Source organism: Podarcis vaucheri (genome assembly GCF_965113315.1).
Source record: "Podarcis vaucheri genome assembly, chromosome: 12".
Taxonomy (NCBI): domain Eukaryota; kingdom Metazoa; phylum Chordata; class Lepidosauria; order Squamata; family Lacertidae; genus Podarcis; species Podarcis vaucheri.
In genome coordinates this window covers 55,305,552-55,324,367 of record NC_138750.1, presented here as the reverse complement: position 1 = coordinate 55,324,367, position 18,816 = coordinate 55,305,552, and the positions used below count along the sequence as shown (strand labels likewise).

The window sequence follows — 18,816 nt, the reverse complement described above, 5'->3', positions numbered from 1 at the left end:
CTGATAATGGCCACCAAGCAAATGCAAAATAGGTCTCAGCCATAATGCTGCTCAGTGTGCCGAATACTCAAAAGGTGTGAAGCGTCATTCGTGGATCGAGCTTGCCCTCAAAGTGGGTGGGGGCAAACTGTGGCATGGAGACGGACTGCCCCACCTTCCCGGTGAACATTGGCCTCTTGTCTTGCCTTTCAGCTAGTTTAGTGGACTTCAACTCCCATCATCCATGACCATCAGGCTGTGGATGATGGGAGTTGTAGTTCAGCAGTATCAAAGGAAAGCCAAGGTTGAAGAAACTGGGAAATAAAGTGGGGGAAATAAAATGAGGGTTTCTGTTTAATATCCTGCCTGTTTAGGGTTCAAACCTTTGTGGCCAAAATTCACCAGGCACGTTTTGCACTTGGTGGCACTGTGGGTTAAACCACAGAGCGTAGGACTTGCCAATCAGAAGGTTGGCGGTTCAAATCCCCACGACGGGGTGAGCTCCCGTTGCTCGTTCCCTGCTCCTGCCAACCTAGCAGTTTGAAAGCATGTCAAAGTGCAAGTAGATAAATAGGTTCCACTCTGGTGGGAAGGTAAACGGTGTTTCCGTGCGCTGCTCTGGTTCGCCAGAAGTGGCTTAGTCATGCTGGCCACATGACCCAGAAGCTGTACGCCGGCTCCCTCGGCCAATAAAGCGAGATGAGCGCTGCAACCCCAGAGTCGGCCACGACTGGATCTAATGGTCAGGGGTCCCTTTACCTTTATCAACCATTTGCGACCAAGTGAAGATGCCCTGGTGCCAGGATGGGGCTTAATGTCTCCTCCATCTGCATGCCTGGGGGTCCTTGCGTCTTGGACCATTTTCACAAACCAGCAATACACCCTGTAGAATTCTATCTGTTATATTTTATTTGCACAATCAGAACGAATTTCAAGAACCCAAAAGTTGTAACGAAACTAGGCATTCCATTTTGGTGACTGTTTAGGTGACCCTGGTTTAAGGAGCCATTTAGCTTTATATACCTGACTTTCTAACATTCGCCTGCGCAATTGGGTGGCACTTAGCAATACACGTTCCATTGCCCAGAAGTAAGGCTTTCATAGGTGTGGGGTGCCTAGGCCTGGCTTCAGAAGGTGCCCACTTTGGACGTAAAATAGGGCTAAGTCAACGTGGTGCCCCCTATCCAGATGGATAGCCAACTTTGCAGGTGGTTGCCAAACCTGTGGTCCTGCAGGAAGCTTGCTTTCCCTGGGAGAGATGGATGATAAACAGGTTTCTTTTCCTTTCCTGACTCTAATGGATAGCAGTACCAGTGACATGTCTAGGAAATGCAGTTGCAAACTTTGCTCATTTACCTTGTGAACCGTGAAAGATTAGAGAAAAGTGTGTGCCGCAAGGGACCGGGTCAGAGCACTCTGGGGGCCGGATGTCACCTGTGGGCTGCGCCTGCAGCAGACACCTTTGCGGAGGTGGCTGGAGATTACATGCTTGCAAATTGCAGGGGGAGCTGGGGAGGGGATGTTTTGAGCCAGAGATTGGGGCTGGGCTTTTGCTTTGGGTGACAAATAAGCATTGATTCCTTGTGCGAGTCGTCCCCCTCCACCTCCACCTCCCCCTTTCCCCTGTTTCTGTTGAGCGGGTGCGATTTGCACAGGAACACTCTGTCTCCTCGGTTGGCGAAACTTGTTCCAAAGGAGCTCCAGGCCAGAAATCTCCAAAGGGGTTGTGGGTTTTTGTTTGTTTGGACAGTTGGGAAAGAACGAAGAAAATGCAGCAATCCAAACACCGCCGGCGGTTGACTTTCGGGGGCATTCGCCCTGTTGTTCCAACGCTGCTTTTCCCCAACCGGGCGCCCGTTGTATGGGAGTTGTAGTCCAGCGGATATGAAGGGCGCCCGGTTGGGGAAAACTGTTCTGATGGGAAGCAAATAGGGTTTATAATCCAGAGTGGATCCGTGGCAAACGTTCCCACCCCCTGCATTTTCTGCCGTGGTCTGTTGTGTTTTGTGTTTTTCCAGCGCACGAGAAGGCTGCGTTTTCCCACCAGGGACCTGCTCCTGGCTGCCTTCCCTGCAGAGTGGCTTTGTTTAATTAGCATGAGCTAATGCAGCGAGGGGCTTGCATTAAAGGCACAGGCCCCCCTTGCAGGCGAGGTGTCGGGCTCCCTTACGGAGGAGGAACATGTTGTGCTCGGATTCATGCTCTGGCTTTGTTCAACCCCCCCTCCTCCCGACTTTTGCAAGCCTCATCTTCGGCTACAGGAACACTCAGCTTGTCAACAGCAATTAGACGGGAGCCAGTTTGGCTGGTTCCATGCGCTACAGGGGGGGGATGCTTTCTGCTTTATTGAATGTCTGTCCCCCCCCCCGTACCCTAGTCGCGTGGCCATTTTGAAACCATAGTCCAGGCCTCAAAATTAACTTAGAAGGTGTGTCCTTTGGGCCACACACAAACCTAGCGGACCAGCCCTCTGGATCCTGGCTCCCACTGGTGCCTTCCACGCAGAATGGCTATGTTTTTGTAGAATCGCAGTCGCAAGGGACCCCCAAAGGTCATCCAGTCCAACCCCAGCACTTACCTCCACAGGGAAAGGGGTCCAGCAATCTGCATTAGGCAGCCTGTCCCTAAAGCATGTTGTGGACATGGTTCGCCACCCCAAGGGTAGAAATGGCTTCTGTTCACTAGGGCCGGGCCATATCTGGTTTTCAGCATTGCAATGTGTCACCGGATAAACATCACGATATACCAACATATCACAACGTCTGGAGGAAAGATGGAGCTTGGTAGAGGAATTGGCTGGCTTCACGGTTTTCCCCGCGTCGTGATTTTTGCCGGCGCCTGCTCTTGGGATTCCCAGCCCCCGGCAGGAGGCCTGGAGGGGAGAGCTGAGCTGGTAGAGTTAACAGGGTTTGCAGGAATCGAGAGATTCCAGCCACAGGTATACTGTACAGTGGTACCTCGGGTTACAGACGCTTCAGGTTACAGACTCCGCTAACCCAGAAATAGTACCTCAGGTTAAGAAGTTTACCTCAGGATCAGAACAGAAATTGTGCGGCGGCAGCGGGAGGCCCCATTAGCTAAAGTGGTACCTCAGGTTAAGAGCAGTTTCAGGTTAAGAACGGACCTCCGGAACGAATTAAGTTCTTAACCCGAGGTACCACTGTATTGAGAAGCATGCTGCCTCCCGACAGTGGAGTGACCACCTAGCCATTGTGGCTAGTAGTCACACAGAGCCTAATTCTCAACTAGGTTTGTCTAATCCTCTTTCAAAGCCGCCTAGTTTGGTGGCCATAACTTCATGGGATGATGATGATAAAAGTTGGGAGTCCAGCCATGTCTGGCAGGCAGTATAGCCATACCTTGGGTTACAGATGCTTCAGGTTGCGTTTTTGTGGGTTGTGGACCGCCGAAACCTGGAATTACCGGAACGGGTTACTTCCGGGTTTCCGCAATCACACATGTGCAGAAGCACTAAATCACGCCTTGCACATGCGCAGAAGCACCGAATCGCAACCTGCGAAGACGCTCTGGGTTGCGAACGTGCATCCCGCACGGATCACGTTCTCAACCCGAGCGTCCACTGTTGTTGAAGGAAGTTGTTCTGATTAGCGTGGCTCGCAGCAAACAGCAAGGCAGATTTCTGTCTGTCTCTCCTTTTCACGCCGGGTTTTATTGCAAAGCCTCATCCCCAGTGTGACCCAAAAGATTGCTCAGTCATTTTCCCTTTCTTCCTCTGCTTTCTCTTCAGTTATATGAAAACCTCTCGCTAACCATGACGGGGGTGCTAAAAAGAAAATACAATGAACTGGAAGACGACGCCCCCTACTTCTCCTCATCTTCCTGCTCGCCTTTCTCTTCCTCCTCGTCGGCGTCTTCAGGCTGGGACTCGGACGAGGAAAACTCACAAGGAGGAGGAGGAGCCATCAAGCCCAGCTTGGCCTTGAGCTCCGATTTCACCCGTAAGTATATTCACTTCTTACGTTACGCCTTCTCCTCCAAGGAGGTCGCGGCAGCCAAACGCAGTTCTGCTGCCCCGTTTTTGGCCGCACAACGATGCTGCAAGGTAGGTTAGGCTGTGCGAATGAATCGTAGAGCTCAAAGGGGACCGCAAGGGTCATCTAGTCCAACCCCCTTGGCAATGCGGGAATCTTTCGTCCAACGTGGGACTCGAACACACAACTCTTGAGGTTAAGATGGAGTGTGCGAACGTCTGAGCTGCCCAAAGCCATCCACTGAGCTTTGTGGCTAAAGTGGGGTTTGAACGTGGGGTCTCTGTGTTTCTTACTGAGCATTCTACCCACTACTCCACACTGCCTCTCTCTAATGTGGACTTTGCATTGGCCCAAAGTTTTTTGCTTCTCTTCTGGAGTCTGCCTATTCCTGCCGGTTTGGGAGCTCGCAGTATGTTTGCAGAAACCTTCTTCGTGATAGACATGGGAATTACCTTAAGAGTTGCCTGTTTACACGCGTGAAACGGAAATGGTTGAAGTGATGGTGTCAGGCAGGTATGAAGGAGGAGGGGAGGGGGCAGAAAGTCAGCGTGAGAAGTCCTGGAAGAGCTTTGGAAGTATTTGTCTGCCGCTCTTCATAGCAACACATTGCAGGGCAGTTCCCTACCCAAAGGGAAGGAAAATTGAGTTTGCAGTGGGTGAGAAGAATCCTGCATTTTGAGAAATGCTTCTCATGCTTCTCAAAGCATGTTAATTCAAGTTAAGTGATTATTATTTTTAATGCTAAAACGAGCAATTAAATGTTGACAAATTAGCTTTGGGCGTACACTTTTTTAAAAAAAATAAAGAATTAACTAGCTCATTGAATACGAGTGGAATTCAGTTACGGGCATTCCAGTTTATTCAGCAAAATATCCAGTGTGCTAAATTAACATTTTCTGGCTGTCCTCAGCGGAGGCTTGCAGCATCCTTCCCCTCCTGACATTAATAATGGCTTCCAGTTTTGCATTTTTCACTAAACCTCTCCACGGACTGCACCTAACATCCTGCAGAGATGCTCTCCACTGCCCTTCCAGTGAAACGCAATAGTTTTAATCGGTAAATCTTGTACCAGACTGCTGGGACTGTTTTGCTTCTGAGGTCCACTTAGGCGACGCTTGCAAACCGGCTGCCGTCTCCAAATGCCTTGGAAGTCTTGTAACAACAAAGAGGCTTTCTTTTTGTGTTCTGGCTTTTGTGCGGCAACAATGAACTTTCTGTGTTCTCCTCCTGGCCTGTTTGGAGGGTGGGGAAGTGGGGGGAAGCACTGCAAACCATTCGGGGGATGACTGCAAATGCTGAAGTCTGATATTAACAAATATTTAACTTTATTTCTCTCTCTCGGTAATATGTGTTTATATATTTTGACATTACCGAGCAGAACCGAGAGAAACGTGCCAACTGGCTGGCAGGGGGAGAAACCTTTGGATAGGCTTGCAGAAATCAAAGCGAGCTCTCTGGTGCATCACTCCAACGGCTGGCTCATATGTTTTGACTCTTAATGGGCCACTAGATGTGCAGATGCTTCAGTGTGCCTGTGTTGGTCACTGTGTGTAACAGCTATCACCGGTATCTGCAATGGAGAGCTCTCTTCTGGCCTTCATTCTTGCTCACCATTGTTGGACAAGAAGTGCTTAGAGCAAAAGAAAAATCGTCCACGTCTGAACTGAGTCCCAAAGCCATTTTCTTGAACATTTTGGGTGTGTGTTTTTTTTGTAACTTTTCACAGGACTTGTGAAAGTATCTTCCTTGCAGTGTTTAAATGCATGCATACATAAAAAGGTAAAGGGACCCCTGACCATTAAGTCCAGTCGCAGACAACTCTGGGGTTGTGGCGCTCATCTCGCTTTATTGGCCGAGGGAGCCGGCGTACAGCTGGTCATGTGGCCAGCATGACTAATCCGCTTCTGGCGAACCAGAGCAGCGCACGGAAATGCCGTTTACCTTCCCGCCAGAGCGGTACCTATTTATCTACTTGCACTTTGACGTGCTTTCGAACTGCTAGGTTGGCAGGAGCAGGGACCGAGCAACGGAAACTCACCCAGTCGCAGGGATTCAAACCGCCGACCTTCTGATCAGCAAGCCCCAAGCTCTGTGATTTAGACTGCAGCGCCACCCACGTCCCTACATGCATACATACATTTAAAAAACCATCTTGGTTTTAAGTTGCATTTTTAAAAAATACATTTGGGGGTTGCAAAACTAGACGTAGTTTAAATCGTGCAGGCATTGCGCTCATCTCAGCTTCAGGAAGATCGCGGACACCTTGACTTTTTTTGCAAGTAGGATCAAGGTTACAGTACCTTAAATGATGACCAGCATGCTTTCTCTCCCTAGGAAAGCACACTTGGTGGGGAGGGAGCAGGCGAGCTGAAAACTGGTCACTATAGATACTACATTTTTAATCCTCTGCCTGCAGATTCCTGAGCAGCTGTTGAGCTTCATTCCTCTCCCCCGAGAGGCCTGGGAGCCTCATTATTTAATATAAGGAAGAGTTGTGCCAGTTTTTAAGTAAATGGATTCCAGATCGATCTGGCTAAGCCAGCACAGACGTGTCTCACAGATGCACTTAGATTGGTTTGACCCCTGCGTATCTCCATTTAATTGAATTCAGTAAATTGCCATCTTAAGCTAAACTGCTCCAAGCTAAGCATTGCGACATTATTCATAGCGGACGGAGAGCCAGTTTTGCGTGTGTTTTATTTATAGCAAAAAAAAAACCCCGCAAAAAAAACAAGCGAGCCTCTTTCTCTGCGATTGGAGATGGAGTCCACCTTGAGAAATCACTGCAGGGTATTCCTTCAAGTTGGCTGTGTTGGAAAGGAGTAGCTCAAAACCGGGACAGGAGTGTGAAATTGTTGAATCTGCAGCCCATCTGCATAATTTGGCATCGCGGGGTGGATTTGCATGCTATTTGTGGAGCCACAGCAGGTGCCAGGCCACAGCTGGTGGCGACGCAGGGCTTCCTTTGCGATTGTCCTGGAATTCGCAGCCCCGGAGATCCCAAAATGGCCAGCAATGAGGTCTTACAGATGACGGATGATGGAGTTGGCAGCCCCTTCCCACGTGGTTTTTGAGACCAGGATAATGTGGGGTGTGGGTCGCATCCTGCCGTGGCATTTGGGGGGTGGGAGGGCAGGATGGGACATGGCAAAGACGATGTAAAACTTGCGGTTCCCAAACTTTGTATTAAATTTTTACAGGGGTTATTTCTTTTAAAAAAAATAATCATTTAAAACAGCAAGAGGGAGAACTGAGGCACATGCTAGCAGTCCGCCGAAAGGGTGATCCCACATTTAGTTTTTAACTTTATTAAATATATATCCCGCCTTTCCTCCAGGAAGCTCAAGGCAGAATACAGTGGTACCTCGGGTTAAGTACTTAATTCGTAACCTGAAACTGTTCTTAACCCGAAGCACTACTTTAGCTAATGGGGCCTCCTGCTGCCGCTGCGCCGCCGAAACACGATTTCTGTTCTCATCCTGAAGCAAAGCTCTTAACCCGAGGTAATATTTCTGGGTTAGCGGAGTCTGTAACCTGAAGCGTATGTAACCTGAGGTACTACTGCTTCTTATTTAATCCCCACAAAAATCCTGTGAGGGAGGTTAGGCTGAGAGACAGCAACCGGCCCGAGGTCACTCAGCGAACTTTGCGGCTGAGTGGGGATTCAAACCCTGGGATCCCAGCTCCTAGGCCGACACGCTAACCACTACACCACACTGCCTTTCAAGCACTGGCTCTGTGGTGCTCTTACCCAGAAGAGGGGTGTGTTTGTGTGTGTGTGGCTCAGTGGCTTGCTGAGTGCAAGTTTAAGGGGGAGGTGAGATTTGAACCCAGGACACACAGCTGGCGGCAGCGCTTTCTTTATTTCTGCAAGAACCTCTGAGTCGGTTGAGCTTTGCAACCGCTTGCCGCCCCCTGTGAGATTCTGCAGGCTGCAGTTCTGCATTTCCGGTGGGGTTTTCCTCGCTGCTGACACACTTGCATGTTTGTGTGTCTTGGTGGCATAGCTGTCAACGTTTTCCTTTTTTTAAGGGAAATTCCCTTATTCCGAATAGGATTCCTCGCAAGAAAAGGGAAAATTTGACAGCTATGCTTGGTGGGTTTTTTTGTTTTGGTTTGTTTTAAGCCTCTTTTTCATTTGAATTTGCATTAGGCAGAAGTACCTGATTGTAAGGTTAAACATTAAAAAAAGCCTCCCCCCAATATATATATATATATACACACACACACACACACACACACACACACACAAAACGCATCGTGCAGGTGCTTTAAGATAAACCAGGCACTTGAGCTAGCCATGTTTACATTGGGATCACCTGCCTATGAAGAGAAATGACTTTGCAGCTGCTTTTAAATTAGCCCCTGGAGATTAGGCTTGTAGATTTGCAGTTCCTCCCAGAGGGCGGCGAAGGAAATGTCCTCAAAGCAGCTGTTTTGATGATCTTGTGTTCTCTCTCTCTTTCCGCCCCTCGCAAGAAGCTTCACCAACAAAACTGTTTGGGTGTCTATGTTTCCTTTTTAAGTAAAGTGGGCGGGAGGGTGGGGGGGAGAAATCTAGTCTGCAAAAAAAAAAGCCCCCCCCCCGACTCCCTTGGCTTGACAGTGCGCAGATGGTGCGCTTAGACGGCCGGAGTAACGTGCAGTGAATATTTCATGTCCCTGGTTGCTGTCGGGGAAAACACGTTTCCTTGAGAAAACTGTCACGAGCCCAGGAACGCGGCTGCGTCTTGCGGAATCTGCTGGCTGGCAGGACGGCATCTGGGGTGTGTGGGGGTGTGTGTGGTGTGACGGCGCAAGTCTCCCCGCCGAAACGAGAGCCAGCGCAAATGTGCAGCAGTGTATAGTACAGACCGTGGGGTGGGGGGAGAGGGGGACACTGTAATATTTCCACATGTGCCTGGGTCGGAGGCAAAAATTGGTCCAGCTTGCATTTAAAAGCTGGACCTGCCGGATTTTGCACCTTCCTAAATAATAATAATAATAATAATAATAATAATAACAACAACAACAACAACAACAACAACAACAATAGTAAATAATAAATAATAAATAATAACAATATTTATACCCCGCACTCCCCAGCCAAAGCCAGGCTCTGGGCGGCTAACACCAATAAATTTTCAGTAAAAACATAATAAATAAAAAATAAAAAAAATAAAATACAGTGGTACCTCAGGTTAAGAACTTAATTCGTTCTGGAGGTCTGTTCTTAACCTGAAACTGTTCTTAACTTGAAGACCACTTTAGCTAATGAGGAAAATGCACACCTTCATAAATTTACATATATCACACAGGATAGCAAAACGAAAAGGCACTGTGCTTTTGCAAAAATGTGTGTGCAAGTTAGGAGGATAAAATACGGAATGGGTTTTCATGCGAACTTGTTCGTTTTGAGAAAAACTGTAAGTGTAAGTGTGGAGAACTGAGCTTGAGATGGGAAAACGAGAAAGTGATTGATAGCTCTGCCCTTCCTTGCCTAGTTGCAGTGGGGGCTGCTGCCCCTAGAGGTGGGTAGAGGAATTGCAGTCCAGACTCTCTGCAGAGATGCCCCCTGCTTTGTGTGACTTGCAGACCTGGTGATGGTAATGCTAGGTTGGTAATCTTGCAAGGTTGTTGTCAGGAAGATGGAGAGCATGCATATGAAAGGCGTCGGACCCTCAAAAGGCCGAGTAAGGGCGTCAAGAGGATGAAAAAATAACATAATGAATGCCTGTTCTAGATGAGCTGTCTTTTCCCCTGTTTTACTTTTATCCATGGGTCTTTCAAGGTGGTTGGTTAGCTCTTTTTTAAAAAGCCGCTTTGAGAAATTTAGTAAAAAAAAATATAAGGAAAGCAAAAACCCCAACACTTCCATTTTTAATAAGAGGCAGTATGGTTTAGTGGTTAGAGGTTTTTTTGTTTTTTTAAAAAATATATTTATTGGAAAAAATTTAGAATTACAAAAAACAACAAAGCAGAAAAAGAAAAAGAAAAAACAAGAAAAAACAAATCACATTAAACAATACAAGTTCAAAAAACAAAAATACACCACAAACACTCAAAGACAAATCCATCATTCTCAAATCCTCAACTGTCATTACCTTCTTTCTTTGACCTCCTCCTCCTCCCTTTTTTTGTATCCTGGTTATTAATTGTCGCAGCAAATCCTTTTAGTGGTTAGAGTTTTGGACTAGCCGCAGCCAAACCTAGGTTTGAATCCTTATTGTAAGGAAAACAGTCCCCTCCCCTTCTGTTATCACCATCAGAAACTCTTTACCTTCAACCCTCAACATTTGCACCACTGTGTTTAATTGCAGTGACAATATAATATTCCTGAGCAGCTAGATTTCTGCTTGTGGGGAAATGGTTCCTTCTCGCACCCCCAATCTGTCTGTTTTTGGAGTCTTGTATTCATATTTATTATTCATATTTATTGGATTTATATACCGCCTTATGCTTAGAGGTCTCAGGGCAGTTCACAGAATAAATTCAAAATATAAAACAAAAAAAATACATAAAATAAAAACAACAACCGATACCCCCCCAAAAAAAAAACATTTTAAAAGGGCGTAGGATGTCAATCAAATCAACCAAAGGCCTGGTTAAAAAGGAACGCTTTTGCCTGGTGCCTAAAGGTGTATAATGAAGGCACCAAGCAAACTTTCCTGGGGAGAGCATTCCACAGATGGGGAGCCACTGCAGGAAAGGCCCCGTTCTCAAGTTGCCACCCTCTGGACCTCTCAAGGAAGAGGCACACAATGAAGGGCCTCAGAAGATGATTGTGTCAATGAGTACTTTTACTATGTAAATAACTTGGTCTTTTTTATTATTATTTCTTTGTTACTTCTTTATTTTTCCTTTTTTCCTTTCTTTATAAATTTTCTATTTTATATAATTTTCTTTTTTCTACCTGTTTTTTCTACCTGTTTTTCTACCTGTTAAGAGATAGTACATAATGTTTGTATAGACATGCAAATATTTTAATGAATAAAGAAATATTTTTTTAGAAAAAAAGATGATTTCAGGGTCCGGGTAGGTTCATATGGAAAGAGGCAGTCCTTGAGGTATTGCAGTCATGGTGAGCTTTTGTTAAAAGACACTTCAGTGTTGTAAACTGTTTTCCCCTCTTGGTTTTCGAAAAAGCAGGTTTCTAGCCCTCAATGGTACAGATAGGAGATGGAAACAGTAAAGACTCATTCACTTTCAATACCCTATTCTCAGCCATTGATTATGCACTTTAAATGACCCACTGCAGCAAGCGCTCACCTCGCTTCTCCTCTCTCTCTCCCAGCAACCTCCATCCTGAAGAAAAGCAAGCGGTTGAAGCGCAACAATGTGGAGTTTGACCGGGTCACTGTCTTCTACTTCCCGCGCTGCCAGGGCTTCACCAGCGTGCCCAGCCGTGGGGGCTGCACCCTGGGCATGGTCAGCCAGCACGACTTCTCCCGGGAGTTCACGCTGGCCGAGTTTTCCAAGGAACAAGAGGCCGTCCGGCGGGAGAAGCTCAAGGAGCGCTTGAAAGAGGAGAAGCTGGAAGCCCTGAAGTGGAAAGTAAGCGGTGGGATACCGGGTGGGCGTGCAGAAGGCTGCTTTGGGTTTAGCACACAGAGGCGCCTCTAGGTGTAAAAGACAGCTTATATCCAATCCTTTACAGTGGTGCCCCGCAAGACGAATGCCTCGCAAGACGGAAAACTTGCTAGACGAAAGAGTTTTCCGTTTTGGAGGTGCTTCGCAAAACGAATTTCCTATGGGCTTGCTTCGCAAGACGACAATGTCTTGCGAGTTCCTGCTGGTTTTTTTTCCTCCCCCCCCCTTTTTCTAAGCCGCTTATCAGCTGATCCGATCAGCAGATAAGCCGCTAATCCTTCAATGAGCTTGCTTCGCAAGACGAAAAAAACCACTAGACGAAGAGAATCACAGAACGGATTCTTTTCGTCTTGCGAGGCACCACTGTATCTTAAGAAATAGAACTTGAAGCGCTCACATAGACAGCGTCCAGGAGATCCAAACTCCCTCAAGGGCTTTCCATCCAGTGCCCCCACCCCCTCCTTCTTTTCGAAACCAGGGGTGGTTTGTGGGCAGCTGCGGATGAGACTGCGTCTTCCCTTCCACCGGGAAGAAACCCGGGAGGCTGATTACTCCCATCTCAGCCCCTTAATTACCTTGTGTGAGCTGGAGAGATGGTATTGTCAGCCGTCTTCCGTGGCGCCCCTAGCTTCTGCTTCTTACACGAGTTTCCTCTGCGTTTCTCCAAACAGCTCACCATGAACGGTACGAAGGAGTCGGAGGAAGCCAACCAGCTCACCACAGAAGACATCTCTGACGATGACATCGACGCCAGCGCCACCGAGCTGGAAGACGGCTTCTTCCTCCAGCCGTACCCGGCCAAGAAGAGGCGAGCTCTGCTCAAAGCCATGGGCGTCAAGAAGATCGACAAAGAGGAGAAGCGGGAGCTTCATAGCATCCGCCTCTCCCGGGAAGACTGCGGCTGTGACTGCCAGGAGTTCTGCGACCCCGAGACGTGTAGCTGCAGCCTGGCGGGCATTAAATGTCAGGTGTGTGTGAGCAGGGGCCTTCTTGGCTGGTTTTCTTGCAGGGAAGAGGGCTTATGGGACCCAGTGTGGGGAAAGCGGAGATTGCCCTGGGAGAAGCTGGTCTGCCACTGCTTCTAGTATGTTGGGCCTGAGAAGGAATGATAATAATAATTTATTATTTATACGCTGCCCATCTGGCTGGCTCCCAACAGAATATTAAAAACACAATAAAATATCAAAACATTCAAAACTTCCCTATACAGGACTGCTTTCAGATGTCTTCTAAAAGTCTTTTTTTTTTAATGATATTTTATTAAAGTTTCCAAATTATAACAAAACAAATGAAAAACGGAAAAAACCCATACAAAATAGAAACAGTTAAGAACACATTAATTTTCGTAACATATCTTCATACACTTATTTCCCCAGACCTCCTCATCCCTCCCTTTTTTGTATTCCAGTTCAATTTGTTAGTTCTGCAAATCCTTACCATCAAGTTTTTACCATATTCTAATCTTTCATTACATTACCTTACTCTATTCTCCTTATAAAAGACCTTAACCTAAATTTTGTTTTTGATAACTTCTCTTAACCGTTATATTCTTTCCTAATCCCTTAAACTTTTATACCAGAGCCAAGCAATTTCATTTCATGCATCCTTCTAATATTCATCAATTATATAAAATTATCCTAATAACAAAAGGTAAAAGTCTTCATCCAACGTCCCTTCCCCCAGGTCCCGGGTTTGTCAGTCCATTTATCCCATTAAGCTGGCACATTAACCTGGTGATCTTATATCCGAGGCTCAGATGTCTTCTAAAAGTCAGATATTTCCTTGACATCCGGTGGGAGGGTGTTGTACAGGGCGGGCGCCACCACCGAGAAGGCCCTCTGCCTGGTTCCCTGTAACCTCACTTCTCACAGGGAGGGAACGGCCAGAAGGCCCTCAGAGCTGGACCTCAGTGTCCAGGCTGAATGATAGGGGTGGAGACGCTCCTTCAGGTATATAGGGTTGAGGTCAGAAGCTCCAAGACGAGGGGAAAGCCTTGGAGGATGCTGGGGTGAACAGCTGCTTTTGCCCAGGGGGCAGGTGAGAGACTGGCAGTTCTCCCACCAAACAGATGTTGGCCAGCCTTTCCACACTGTTTTTGTTTATCAATTTATTTAATTAATAAACCACCCTTTACCAGGGCAGTGTACAACATTAAGGACACATCGTACCGAGCGTAAAAATGAAAGCAGCATAATAAAATAACACAGCCCCCACCATTTCAGCTTTAACGGGCCGTAGATTATTTAATGGCCAAAACGCATGGGCAAAGAGGGATGTTTTTGCCTGGCCCCTAAAGACATGCAATGATGGCATCAGGCGAGCCTCTCTGGGGAGAGCATTCCATAGACAGGGAGCCACCACAAAAAGGGCACTGTCTCGTGTTGCTACCCTCCCGGCAAGTGTAGACACAGAGAAGTTTGCAGCTCCACCTTGTTCCTCTGTGCCGAGCTGGGCATAGGTGCAAAAGAAGCCGCCTTCTACTCTGTCAGGCCAATTTGGCCATCCAGCCCAGTGTTGTCTACACTGAGTTGAACGTGACTGACACCAGGTGGGGGCACCTTCAGTCTTCTCTCTTTGACACCTGCTTAAAATGTTGCTGCTTAGGTGAGCCTCTCCAGACATGTAGAAGTCACAGGTGTGTTGGCAGCTGTATTAAAACACAGGGAGTGTTTTGGTGTTGCTTTAATTACTTATTTGTGTTTTTATCATGTGAACCAACCTGTGATTTTTTGCTGAAGGGAAGTGTAGAATTGTTGCTGTTGTTATATTTATACCTTGCCTATTCTGGCTGTGTTTCCCCAGCCACTCTGGGCAACTTTCAGTACATAGGAAAACATAACAAAACATCAAACATTAAACACTATCCAATACATGCTGCCTTCAGATGTCTTCTAAAAGTTATGTAGTTCTTCATTTCCTTGATATCTAGAGCATTCCACAGGGCAGGTGCCACTACCGAGAAGGCCCTGTGCCTGGTTCCCTGTAACCTCACTTCTCGCAGTGAGGGAACCGCCAGAAGAATAGCAGCCCAGCACTATTATAAGCCCTTTTCTTAATTTTTTGTTGTTGAATAAAACGGGGGGAAAATGCATGTGTCAGACTTGACAGGCTAAAAGCAAGCAGTTGAACCAGTTATGAGCAGGTTCTTGTTGGGTGTTTTTTTTAAATAAAAAGGCTTAAAGATAGATGCCATGTGACTAACATCTAGTCCCTCTGCTCCCCAGATGGACCACACGTCGTTTCCCTGCGGCTGCACCAAGGACGGCTGCGGCAACACGGAGGGCCGAATCGAGTTCAACCAAGCCCGGGTACAGACACATTTCATCCATACCATCATGAAACTGGAGCTGGAGAAGAACCATCCCAGCCCAGAGCGGAGCCCGGAGCCCGAACCCCTCTTCCGGGACCGGCTGCTCCCCTTCGGGTGCCCCGTGGGCAAGGCGGCGTTTGAGGAGAGGACGGTGCCGCTGGCTCCCGCCTTCCAGTTCAGCACGGACCTGGAGGCCATTGGCGAGAACAGCTGCAGCAGCGACATGACCGACTCCTCCGTGTCGTCCAACCAGAGCGAGGACCTGGAGGAGCCGTACGAGGCCGTCCCCTCCGAGAAGTCGCAGTCGGACGTGGACGACGACGGCCTGGCCCGCATTCTCCACTTCAACGACTCCGACACGGAGGACGACAGCAGCGCCGCCAGCAACTGCCAGGACAACCTGAGTTCCTTCCACCCGACCGGCTTCTTCAGCGTGGACGTGGAGAACCAGTGCGCCACCGACAAGTTTGGCTCTGGCCACCCCCTGAACCATTCGTCGAACATCACGGGGTGTTTGGACGAGAACGCCAACCAGGGGGTGAGCTGTTTTCTTGAGGATACTTTGCCTCGGGCTGCCCAGGCTGCGGGCGTTCCTTCCTGTGCCCCCTCTTCTTCCTCCACCGTCGCCGCCTCAATGGAGCAAGGCTCCAGGAGCTACATGGATCTCAGCCTCTCCTCGGACTCTCTGGATTTCTTCCAGTCCTTCTCGGACTACAACCTTGGACCCCTTTATAATTCGTTGAAGGAGTACGAGAACCTGGACAACTTTTCGGCGCTGCAGCTCCAGTTGCCGAATTTCCCCAGCTTGCCCCAGCCCGGGGATCAGAGCCCATGCTTCCTGGAGTCCCTCATTGGCCTGTCCGAATCTGTCCCAGAAACCCCTGCGCCTTTTACAGACAATCAGCTCCTAGAAGATGCCATTAAGTCCTCTCTCATGGAAACAGTGAAGGTTTAAATGCTTTTGGAAAAACCGAGGAGGGGGGAAACCCCCGCAAGAAACTGCCAACCCCTTCCCGGAAGAGAAGGAAACGCTACGTCATATTTTGTTCCTTTTTTCAGATACTTTGGAGGAAGGCAAAACAAACTCTGCAGCCGCAATCGGTTTTCTTGCTGTTTGTGCAAAAAACTCTCGGCGTTGGGGGTGGGGAGGGGGTGGAAGACAATTTTTTGCTAAACACAATTTACCTGCATTTTGTATTTTGGGGTGGGGGCACGTGAGGGTGGGGGTGGGGAAAGACCTCGTGAGAAATTCGTTGCTCGTCCACAAAGCACCTTCTGTGAACGTCTTCAAATGTTTGCAGACAATTTTCTCAAGCTACTTTGGGAAGTCTAAGTATATATAATTATATTTATTGTGGGTGGGGGGAATGATTTGCTGAAGAGTTTGCTCTTGCTTAAATGGGAAGAGGTTTACAAGGAAGCAGAATAAATGACACAACACATACTATTATATACATAATTCCCCCCATGCTCTCTATTTATTGCAAACCTCCACAGTTTTCAAGTAGCCTTCGAAGCTTGAACTGAGCGCCGAATCTTATTTAAATTAGTCATACCTCGGATGTATTATGTGCACAATCATATTTTTTTTGCATAATATATCTGTATTTATTTATTTCGTGTTCATGCCTGGGTAGGACTGTGGTTTATCAAGGAGCTGCAAATAGCCCAAGCCTGCCTCAATGGGTCACTTGGTACAGGTGCCCCATTTTCCCCTCTTGGTTAAAACACTGAGGAGTGGTTATATTTTCAAGGCCGTAAAAGACAACCCCCCATCCCCTGTCTTTTGCATAAGCCCCATATCCACACTACAAACCATTCTGGGCTTCTAAATGGAACTTCTCAGAACTTTAGTCATCTTAGGAGAGAGTTGAGAAGACTCCTTGAGAGATTCCCCAGCCCCTCTTCTTGGATCGGAGAGATTGTGGACCTTCTGGGTGTTGCCAGACTAGAACTCCCATCCTTGCTGGCTTGGGCGTGATGGGAGCCAGGGAAGCTTCGAGAGTTATGGGGCTCCATTTCTTCCTTAGTGGACCACAGAGGTTACTATTAGGAGGTTGGTTTTTAAATCTGTGCAGTAGCTTTGGAGTGCAGATACGAATGCGGAAATGGGGAGTGTCGTTGCCACAAATGGTGCAAGTGAAAGGGCCTCTCTCTGGGTCACACACCTGTGGTGTAGGAGAACCTTTGAATTTCTGAGCATGCGGCACATTGGCTGCTGCAGCTGAGCATGAAAGACACTCTCCATTCATCACCTCAGCGCTGTGTGGCGCAGGACTCGAGCGCTGTATCACAAGGTTGTATGTCGCTATAACCATTTGAAAAATGAAATCACAGTTCCGTTCTTTTGTGTGCGATGTCCATAATTCTGCCAGGGGAGGCCGGGAACTATGAAGAGAGAGGGAATAGAACGAACTATTTAAAGAAGAGATAGGAAAGGTTAAAATGGTGTGGTAAATTATTTTGTAATTTATTTAATGTCCTTAAGGATTTGGCCATGAGATTTTTTTTGATAGAACCAATCTGATCTATTACTATGCTGCCTGAATATATAGAGGAACCAATTCTGGAGCTGCCAAGGTTGCAATTTTTTAGAGGAATGGAAAGAACAAAAATTGCAAAAGGGGGGGATGCTCGCAAGCCTCAGGGTGCTTTGGGATATCTTTGGGAGTCTTAACCCACAATCTTTAGCCACTGCAGTTTCAGTACTGACTGCTCATGGCGCTATTAGCAGGAGGAGGCAGAACCATCCAGATAAATTGCGCATCTTCTCTTTCAAAGATTATTCTCTAGTGAACTAGAATCCCACTTACGGCAACAGGTCAAAGATGGTTTTCAGTAGAATTCCCTTAGGCCATGAAAAGTTGACATTTAGGATTTTGTTGGTTAACCTGATGGTTGGGCCTAGTGGCTGTGCTTTGGGTTTTGTGGTTTGTTTTTTTTTTTAAAAAAAGTGGCCTAAGCTTTGTTAATGGAAATAGATGGAATTCTTGCCTCTCCTGAGATTGGAAGACCTGCACTATGACCTCCCAGAGATGTACAAAGCACCCGGAATTCCTTCCACATGGGAACCTTTTGGTTGGAAAGACTTTGCCCCATATGGTCTATGCAAAGAGGGGTCCCCCCCCCCCATTTAACAAACCTGTGTGGTAAAGAGAAAATGTCTACAGAATAATCTGGCATCTATCTAGTGCAAAGGGGTTATCCCACTGTGAGAAAACTTTGCTTAACTTTTTAAACTATACATACGTATATATACACCGTTTTTTATTTAATTTGTGGGAGTCTTTTAAAATAATAATAATAAAAAACCTCAGCCTACTTTTTTTAAAAAAAATGCTTTGGCACATTTGGGGGTGTGTTTTTTTGGTACTGCTTTTTCTATTTTTGTTTTCATTCTTTGGCACTAAAGCAACAATTTTGAGAACATTCCTGCGTTCCTTTGCATACGTCATTTTAAAATGAATGTTGGGAGATTGAGGGTGTTAGAAAACCCTCCTGCCTTCATGACCCCCCCCTAATTTATTCATTTCTTTGTTTCGTTTTGTTGGTGCCAACTCCCTGCTCCTACTCGCCCCAGGGTGCACTGATTTGTAAATAGATATATATTTTCCCCTTTCTGTACCTTGTATAAAATGTTGCCTGTTCAAACTGTCTTCTTTTTTAAAAAAAGAAAAAGAGAGAGAGAAAAACCTGAAAAACAAAATTGGGTATTTATTGACACAATCTGTAATTATCTAATGTATTGATTGAAACTCTTTGGTTTCAACAGCTTTATGTTTGCTTTCTCTCAGTGTGTGTGAGTGTGTGTGTGTGATTATATATATATATATATATATATATATATATATAGTGCTTAACGGTGCAAATTTTCATTTGTAAAACAAAAAAACAACAAAAAAGCATCTTTTGCCTACAAGCTGCTGTCTCTCATTTCATACAAGCAATATGAAGAAAATTTCATTA

General features: G+C 46.8%; 1 protein-coding gene across 2 annotated transcripts in view; it reads left to right on the top strand.

Annotated features, from left to right (window-relative positions):
* Positions 1-17,790, top strand: part of CSRNP1 (cysteine and serine rich nuclear protein 1) — a 34,609-nt gene extending 16,819 nt beyond the window's left edge. For both annotated transcript variants that reach the window (XM_082192387.1, XM_082192386.1), the window contains exons 2-5: positions 3,728-3,938; positions 11,245-11,504; positions 12,212-12,508; positions 14,765-17,790. In XM_082192387.1, the coding sequence (XP_082048513.1) occupies positions 3,752-3,938; positions 11,245-11,504; positions 12,212-12,508; positions 14,765-15,805 (1,785 nt within the window). In that variant the 5' untranslated portion in view covers positions 3,728-3,751 and the 3' untranslated portion in view covers positions 15,806-17,790. The remainder of the gene's footprint in view (positions 1-3,727; positions 3,939-11,244; positions 11,505-12,211; positions 12,509-14,764) is intronic.
* The last annotated feature ends 1,026 nt before the right edge of the window (positions 17,791-18,816 follow it).